General features: G+C 42.3%; 1 protein-coding gene across 1 annotated transcript; it reads right to left on the reverse strand.

Annotated features, from left to right (window-relative positions):
- Positions 1 to 1,730: 1,730 nt before the first annotated feature.
- On the reverse strand, positions 1,731 to 2,342 carry TCEAL5 (transcription elongation factor A (SII)-like 5). Its single transcript, XM_006876534.1, has one exon. The coding sequence runs from the start codon at positions 2,340 to 2,342 to the stop codon at positions 1,731 to 1,733; it is 612 nt and encodes a 203-aa protein (XP_006876596.1).
- Positions 2,343 to 9,867: the final 7,525 nt, after the last annotated feature.

Consider the following 9,867-nt stretch of genomic DNA (forward strand, 5'->3'; position numbering starts at 1 on the left):
ATGAATATAAAATCAGAACATGAATATTTTCCACATTTCAGTAGGGAGCAATTTATTGTTGTTGTTAAGTACCGTGGAGTCAGTTCCAACTCATAGTGACCCTGCACAGGCTTTTGTAAATCTTTACAGGAGCAGAACATCTCATCTTTCTCCCACGGAGCTGCTGGTAGTTTCGAACTTCTGACTTTGAGGTGGCAGCCTGATTCATAACCACTACGCTACCAGAGCTCCTTAGTAGGAAGCATGTTGTTGTTAAGTACCGTGGAGTCAATTCCGACTCATAGCAACCCTGTACAGGGTTTCCGAGGCTGTAATTCTTTACAGGAGGAGAAAGCCTCATCTTTCTCCCGCGGAACCGCTGGTAGTTTCTAACTGTCGACCTTGAGGTTAGCCTGATTCGTAACCACTACGCTACCAGAGCTCCTTACTAGGAAGCATAGTGGGGGTTTAATTCATTGGGGACTCCAAGGAAATCAATTGAGTTTTGTCACCTTTAAGATTCCAGTACATCAGCAGTTGTTAAGTGTCATCAAGTCAGTTCGGACTCACAGCGACCCTGTATAGGATTTCTGAGGTTTTAAAAATCTTTGCCAGAATAGAAAGCCTCATCTTTCTTCTGACATCAGCAGTGTTGTTGTTGTTGTTGTTAAATGCCCTCGAGTCAGTTCTGACTCATAGTACCCAGTATAGGGTTTCCAAGGAACAGCTGGTGGGTAGGAACCACTAACTTTGTGGCTAGCAGTCCAGTGCTGATCCTACAGCACCACACCAGGACTCCAACAGTAGTGAGTCCCTATTGAGGGTCCAGGACCCTGGAGAAGAGGCACAGTATGTAGCAGACAGGGCCATGCCCAGGGTAGGGTGGCACCCTCAACTCAGCTGCCTGAACTTGTTTTTGGATATAAGTGAGACCTCCTTCAACCCTCCCCCCTAGTGTCCACTGAAGTTCTTCTAGTATAAGGGAGAGAGTAGGAACCAGTCCAACACAGCTCACATATTCAGTGCCTCATCCACTCAGCAGCCCTGAGAAGCCAGTAGGATTCCCATGTCACAGATGACAAACAAAGGATATGTAATAACTGTCAGGTGGATTTCTCCAGCTACAAATCCCACAATGAGTCTAACCTGCCATTTTATAATTTATAATAATATTCTGATACTATGATTTTTAAGTGGCTGTACTACTTCTACAAGTCTACTCATCCGTTCTTCAGATCTATTATGTTTTGTTAGAAAACATTTTGTTTTTCTTCTATTGTTTCTTTTTCTGACAAAACTTTTCAGGGATAAAAGATCAGATGAGAAAAATGAATATCTCCTCCAGTTTCACTATGAAGAGAAAACCATAACTTCCCTTTTGGTGTTCATATAGTCATCGTTTGCCCCATACTTCGATATATTATGGAAATTACGCTTTTACAAAAACGGGCTGATACTGTATATGTGGTTCTGCAAATTGGTTTTTTTTGTTGTTGTTGTTGTTGTTTGTTTGTTTTGTTTTGTTTTTTTAATTTTACAAGGTACCATGAACATCTCTTCCATGCACATGGGTGAAAATCCCCTACTGAAACACAGAGCGCTGCAGTTGGGTCAAAGGCTGCTGGTAACAAGAGTGACACCTAAAGCAACGTATCAGCATAGGTTAAAGCACAGAGCCTGGCAAATGCCTGCCAGGGAAAGCTGGGCTGCCACTATTCTCATCAGAGAATTAGAACTGAAAGCCAAAGGCATTAAAGGTATGGGACATCATCTAAGCCCCTCTGGCCCCTACCTCCACCCCTCACTCCTCGGACTCCCCGCTGGCCCCTTTGGGGGAATGGATCCTGGACATCTCTTTGCATCCAATGAAAACCACCCATTTTCTGTTTTTTCCTTAGCTCTTCCTGAGCCCTGGACATATCACCACATTCTCTCATCATCTCCTCACTGCTCAAGTGCCTTTCGTGTAAGTCCTCCTGATAGTCCCTGGGGGAATCATCCGTACCCCTGTCCGTTTTTCTTTTTGCTTTCCGGGGCACGTAATCTTCAGCAGGGCGCTTTTCGGCGGCCCGGAGCTCACTCTCTGGCTTTTGCTCAGGCTTCAGCTTGCCCTCCCCTTGTGGCTTCCCCTCATCTCCTGGCTTTCCTTGCTTCTCTGTCTTTCCCTCTGGCTGTCCCTCATCACCTGGACCTCCCTCATCATCTAGCTCCCCCTGGTATTCTAGCTTCCCCTCCACTCCTGGCTTTTCCCCTTCTGACTTTCCTTCCTCTTCCGGCTCTACTTCATCTTCTTGCTTGCCCTCATTTCCCAGGTTTCCTTTGTTTTCTGGCTTTCCTTCATTTTCTTTGTAGAGCTTTTCCATCTTGAGATCTTCCGTTCTTTGCCTGCCCTAGGAAACAAAAGAGAATGAGGGCTTAGAGGGTGGAATGGATAGCATTAGCTATCTGGATAGAATTACCCTTTCCTGATTGAGGGCTTTCCTGACCCTATCCCACCTTCTAGATGTATTCCCACTCTTATATTTCCTCTTTTTCTCCTCTTTCACACATGTTCACAAGAGCCAACCTTGTGGAAACATTCACAGGAGTTTTTGCCTATGTTTAAGTGGAGTGTGCTGAGAAGTGTAGAGGAGTAATTTGATCCTTGAACTTTGCCTTGGCTATGCCTTTGCAGTTTTAACTAGGTATTCCTAATTTACACGGGCCTGCAAGAATCCTAGGCAGTTTCTTTATTTTCTCCCTTGTATGTGTATTAGAACATCTATGTGTATTAGATCTTCTATGTGTATCAGTCCTAATACATATAGAACTGCAGACAGAACAGACCAATGGCCTGGTCTGTTTCCAGTGCTCCTCTTGTAAACTCAGAGAGTATTCACAGTGTCTTCCCTCCTGCTCCTCTCCCACTTCCCCTTCAACAAGCTCCCTGAGAGACCTGACACAGACCACCTATTCTGAGAGCAATAGGGAGACCTTCAGGAAGGGCAGCAGGCAGTGTGGCCTTCCCAACTGCTGCTCGGGCTTAAGCCACTCCTGCCTCCAGGGGTCATGGGACAGTTGCCCTTTCCTACTGACCTGGGCTGATCCTGAAGGTTCCTCCTTTCTTGTCTGGTATTGTGCCCACAACCACACTTGAAGACCTGCAGAGAGACAGGAGACAGGGGGTGAATGATTGACTGAGAAATAAATGACTGGTCCATGGGGCACCAGTTATTTCAGACTTTTGTTCTGCCCAAACTTTTCCACCTCCTTCCACCCACTGGCCCTCTCTGATTTCTCCCTCTCCAGCTCCTCCTGAATAACTCCGTTTTTTTTCTACATGGGGCAATAAGAAGCAAAGTTTGTTCAAAAGTGTTTCTATGTTTCTGAATTCCCCTCCCAGACTTCTCCCTCACCATTTCCGGCACTAAAAATGAATAGGGTTCAGGGCAGTGATGATGTTCAGAAGGCAGCTCTGGCTAAATTCAGGTATTTTTCATGCCCCTGGAGGAATCGTCCTTCCAACAGTCTCATCCCAGGGTCCTCACATAAGGCAAAGCCCATCACTTCTCAGAAAACGTATGATGGTAGTGGCAGGGGACAGGGCAGGAATGTCCATAGCAACACTGCCACCCGTTCTCCTCCACACATACATGGAAAGATCACATTTCCCCGCAATACAGGAGACAAATTATTCCCAAAGTAAAACATTGGTCCATGCTACCACCTCGTAACCCTCCCTAGGTCAGAAGCCACTTCTCTGCAATAGGGATCTGGTCCCCAGACCAAACCCTTGTGGCCCTTCTCTGCAGCCTCCCCCCACCCTCAGCCCCCGCAGCCCACCATTTCCGGCTCCAAAATGGACGGAGGGTGGAGAAGAGATGCTGGAAATGCAGGCCTGGACCTGCTGCGGTTCCGCGGTCCCCTCTCTCAGCCCTCCCCATTCCCCGGACTCTACCCGCTGGTCTCCTAGAATATCTGAGCTAGTACTGGTTCCCATACCCTGACCGCCCTTGGTTGCCTCCCCACAAACCATCCGTTTCTTGCACCAAATGGGTGGGCGTGGGGGAAAGGGGTCGAGAGAATGCAGTCCAGGACCCACTGTGATCTTTACCCTCTGAAACCCCAACCACAGTGATCCGCAGGTGGTAATGGATTTGAAGGCATCCCAGGGTCATGCTTCCTCCTCCTCCTCACATTTCCTTCTGCCGGAAGCTCACATTTCTCCAAGGATATAAGAGATGGTATCCAGACCACTTATTCCCAACACTCACACAATTTTATGCGCCAAAATGAATGGAGGGTGAGAGGAGAGTGGTACCTGGGAAGCAGACCCTATCCTCAGTAGTCACTGTCCTCCCCCACCCCCATCCCGGCTTGTATTTACCTGCTGGGCTATAGGGTAGTTGCCCCCTTTGCCCCTCAGTCTGAAGTCTGCCTTCCTCCACGGAAATAGGGAGCTGGTACCTGGAGGAAAGGGACTTCTGCACTCATCCGCTCCTAATCACGTGAGGGAAACGTCACCAGTGGGCTCGGGTCCCTAATTTCCCTCTCACCAGCAGAAAGTGCATCAGGAGCCAGCAGATCTCCCTTCGCTACCCAAGCTCCCCACTCCCGGCCCAGTCCCTCCGCAGGAGGCCCTGTCACTCATTTTTGGCTTTGCAAATCTCTGAGGTCAAAGTGGCCCCTTCTGTCCGTTTGTGGTTAGCAGGGAGGGGTTACATCTTCTCGGAGGGCTACTGCCTATTGTACATCTCAGAGGAATTTTTTTCCTTTTCTCTTTGCTCCCAAGGCACCTAACCCCTCCATCGGTGTCTCCATTTAGCCACTATGATTATTTTACCTTTGATCGGGACCTTCACTTAATAGGTACAGGGTGGGTTGTCAAATAGGGAAGCAGAATGAGGTTTAATTTTTTTCTTACTATTTAAAAATTTCCATTTTTTTTACTCTCAGCATGGGTTATTCTAATAAGCAAAAACAAAATCGTGTTATTTTCATTTGAGGAAATAAATGTTTATTGTAGGAGAAAATGAAAGACATGTTTGCAAAAAATTTTACCTGAGACACCAAATTAAGTCCATAATATTATTTTTTATCATATAGAAAATGGATTTGACTGGCTACATACAAAATCCATATATTATAATTTTTTCATAAAGAGTTGTTTCTTGTCCAGTTCTATTTTAAAACACACATTTTGTTTATTTATTTTAAAAATCTTTTTATTGTGACTTGAGTGATAGGTTACATGGGAGAACATTGGTTTTGCACTCAACCAATCATATTTTATTCAATTTCAATGAAAAAATCCCCTCCATGCACCATCATTTAACAGTATTTGCCTCTAATCCCTCTTTTATTATTTTTTTTAAGTACACAAAAACATGCAGGGATATATTATCGTTTAAACAACCAAAGGGCACATTTGCAAGCCAGCACACATCCTTTCTCTTTGCATTATTTTATTTATTTTTAACTTTTGATTGTGAATTGAGTGAAGGGTTACAGAGGAGATCATTAGTTTTACATTTAGCAAATCATACACTTCGTTCCATCTCAAGGATTGCAATCCCTTCAATATAACGTCACTTATCCCATTTCCTCCCTTTTTGTTTTCATTCCTCCTTCTTTCCCCACCTTTCTGGAATTTGTCTTTAGGTAAATACTGCCTTTTTTTTTTTTTTTTTTTTAATCTCGAATTAACATTGTTGCCCCTTCTGTACACCAGTTGAACCATGGGAGTGAGTTCAGTTCCAGATCTGAAGGGTGATTAAGGGCAATAGTCAAGGGGTTTCCAGAAATCTCTGTCTGATCAATAAGTCTGGCCTTCTTTATGAATTTGAGTTTTGTTCTACATTTCTCCCACTCTCTCCAGGACCTTCTAATGTTATCCCTTTCAAATCAGTTGATAGTGGTAGCAGGGTACTGTCTAGTTCTTCTGGTCTCAGGGTTGTGGAGACTGATGTTCACATGGTACACTAGTCCAAACTTTTCTCCAGACAAAGACCAATAGATGCACCTTAGCTCATGAGATTCCAGTTGCTACTCATCAAAGCAGAATGTAGAACATTGGGTTTTTTTTTTTGGACTATGCTATGTCAGTTGACCATGGTGTCCCTCTGAAACTATGCTCATGAGCCCACAGGCCCATCCAATCATTCCCTCAAGGTGTTTGGTAATGTCCATGAAGTTCTCATAATTTTTCTCCCTGTACAGGTTGTGAACCTCAAGGTCAGCAGTTCGAAACTATCATGGGAGAAAGATGAGGCTTTCTTTTCCCGTAAAGCTTTACAGCCTCGGAAACCCTGTACAGGGTCGCTATGAGTCGGAACCGATTCCATGGCACATAACAACAACAATACTTCACCATGTTGTCCTGGTGTGGCACTGCAGGATAGTGCGCTGAACTGCAAGGTCAGTTTGAGTCACAAGGTTGCACAGTTCAAACCCACCAGCCATTCCTCGGAAACCCTATACAGGGGTCGCTATGACTCGGAACCAACTTGATGGCACTTGACAGCAAAAACACAGGTAGATACATGGATAGATACACAGGCTGAATGGGTGTGTGAGGAAGAGTGGGAGTATACCCACAGATATATAAAAGTTTGACAAAAGTTACATGGAAACATAAACATGAGTTTGGTGGAGCATGTTATTGTTGTTGTTAAGTGCCACTGAGTCAGTTCCAAGTCATAGCAACCCCTGTATAGGGTTTCTGAGGAGCAGCTGGTGAGTTTGAACCGCCATCCTTGTGATTCAAACCGACCTTGCAGTCCTACGCTTATCCTACAGCACCACACCAGAAGTATCTACCTGTAGATCAATGTTATTGCAGGATTGTATATATAACAGTGTTTGCCTCTATTCTCTTTAACTCTTGTACTCCTCCCCATGTCTTCCCCTGCCAACCTTCCTCTTGTTATATATTGCCTTCCCTGTCACCCAAGTTAATATAAAAACACATTTATTTAATGTTCACGAACAGTTGTTGAATGCCAAATAGACCTGCTAAAATATCATGGCTGCCACAATGCCACTTTTGAAAATTTGGCCCATAGCTATTGTCATTCAGAAACTTTATTCTAGGCAAAAGGAAAACCTGTGAGGCTGAGACAGTTGACGGTTTGAGGGCTGCAGAAATGGTCCTATTCTTCCTGCCTTGTGAAGGGGTGGGGAAGGTGCTGCTCCATCCTGTCCTCTCACATTCCAGAGCTTATCATCTCCTGTATTCAGTCATTTGACTTTGTTGCTCAATCCAAAAATATACATGGACAGGTGACTGAATTGGTGTCCTGAGCAGATAGATGCCTTTGGCTCCTTTCTTCCCTCCCCCCAATTCCCACAGAGATAATTCAGCCTAGGTATAGACGGGGCATTGTTTTTACCACTGGAAACCAGAATGGGATTCCTCTTGTACTTGAGCAGCTGTGGGTTTCCTTGAAGCATGAAAAAAAAATGATCCCTGTGAGGATAGCCCCCACCTCCACGGGAAGCCACCCTAGAAACTGTCTACTTGCCTCCCACCTGGTTTAGCAGTGCATCCTGCTGGGTCTTTCAACTTCAGTTTTCTTACCTCCAAAACACCTAGGAAGAGTGGGGTATACAGTCGGATTGCTGCCTTCCTTTCCATACCTAAAGTAGTGCCCACTCAGCCAGACATAGAAGTTTATATACAGACTACACTGATTAACTTATATATATAAAGTGTTCTTTACTGAAGAAGTTTGTGGACTACCTGAAATGGTATGCAAGAAAACGTATATTTAGGGTGTAGTAGAATATATACACTGTTGTGTTAAGAGTGTCTGTACCCTAGGAACCTGAGACACCCCACTGTGTGAACAGGTTGACGTTAGGAACAAGCAGAAACTATGAGGTAAGGAAAATGCATAGAGGAGAAGAGGCTATTTTGGAATGAGAAGGTAAAGGAAAGAGACAAGTAGCAGCTGAGCCATCATGTTAAAAGAAAATCATGTACCCCTTGGACTCAGGCATTTGTAATTGGGGAAATCAATTCCTTGGAATTGTTTTCAAAATTATGTGTATGTGTGTGTGTGTGGAATGCTATGGAAAGTAAAAGATCATTGCTACTAGGGTTCCAGTTCATACATGCATGGGTATATAACAAACAAACAAAATGTATTTAAACATATTTCTGTGATTAATGATGGCTACAGACAAGTTCTCGCTATGGGTCGGAATCGACTCGATGGCACTTCACAACAACAACAACAGACAAGTTCTCTCAGTAATAAACTTGTCCTATCTTATTGTTGTTGTTGTTAAGAGCTGTTAAGTTGGTTCCAACTCATAACAACCCTGTATAGGGTTTCCAAGGAGGACTAGTCTGCCACTTTGCTAGAAGTCTAGTAGATTAGTTTTTGCTTAGGGCTGGGGGAGATAGGATGATTTCTTTTTCATGACTATCAAATTTGAATTTACTTATTTCCTAAAACTTTCAACTTGAATTAGTGGTATTTTTTTTCTATCACTTTACTCTCTTTTGTTATCATATAGAACTTTTTTAGAGGGATTTTTCAATATTGTATGAACATCTTTATTTCTCAAAAGGAAAAATAATGAAGAACCACATGTTTTATTAAGAGATAAAGCCTCCAGAAAGCAAGTGAGTGAATCAAATATAAAATTCCAATAAAAATTCATCATCAGATTCCTGAACACATTTAGGGCTTTGCTTATAAAGTTTACAAATATACTTAATGATCTATTAATACTAACACTAAAGAAAACTATTATGAAATTAAGACCCAAAAAAAAAAAAAAAAACCTGGTGAAATATTCTTAGCCATCTGTTCATATTAATGCACTATTAATTTCTCTACATTCCAAGTGTTTATGTACTTTCATACTTGATGACAACTTACTTCTTAAGAAAAGGAAATTCAATCCATAGATCATCTTAATATCCAGTTTTCTTGGGTGGATTTGTGTTTGAGGTCATAACAATGTTTTAAAAATGATTGTGATCATGATTACATATATCTGTGAATCTAAAAGCCATTGAATGAAGTGTTCATTTTAAATGGGTGAATTTTGTGATATGTGAATTATCTCTCAATGAAGCTGTTCTTTTTTCTGTTTTCCCCAGTGGTAACGTTTTTATAACTATAGTACAGTACTACAAGCAGGAAATTGACATAACTACAGTCTATTGATCTAATTCTCTTTTTACCAGTTTTTAAAACATGTTTGTGTGTTTATTTTGGTTGGTTGGTTGGTTGGCTATGTGCTGTGCAGTCAGTTCCGACTCATAGTGACCCTGTATAGGGTTTCTTAGGCTGTAAGTCTTTATGGGAGCAGAAAGCCTCATCTTTCTCCCATGGAACAGCTGTTAGTTTCGAACTGCTGACTTTGATGTCAGCAGTCCAACTCGTAACCACTATGCTACTACCACAGCTCCTTGTGTATCTATTTTATTCTATGCAATTTTATCAGATGTATCAATTTGTGTGATAACCACCACAGTCCAGATACACATTTCCACCACAGTGATCTCATCAGCCATTGTGTGATTTGTTTTGCATTTGTCTCATTAATTTTTTGCTCTCTTTCTCCTCTAACAATTTAAAAAATTAACTGAATATTCTTGATGATTCATTTTATCTCCTTTTTTGATTTAGTACCTATAAATTATTATTAGTAGCTTCTTTGAGCTTTATAATATATATCTTTAACTTATCAGAGCCTGCATTGAAGTGTTATTAATGTATATTGTTGTTAGGTGCCATTGAGTTGTTAGGTGCCATTGAATCTTGATGATTCATTTTATCTCCTTTTTTGATTTATTAGTTATAAATTATTATTAGTAGCTTCTTTGAGCTTTATAATATATATCTTTAACTTATCAGAGCCTGCATTGAAGTGTTATTAATGTATATTGTT

This window comes from Chrysochloris asiatica, unplaced genomic scaffold (assembly GCF_000296735.1).
Source record: "Chrysochloris asiatica unplaced genomic scaffold, ChrAsi1.0 scaffold00389, whole genome shotgun sequence".
NCBI classification, from domain to species: domain Eukaryota; kingdom Metazoa; phylum Chordata; class Mammalia; order Afrosoricida; family Chrysochloridae; genus Chrysochloris; species Chrysochloris asiatica.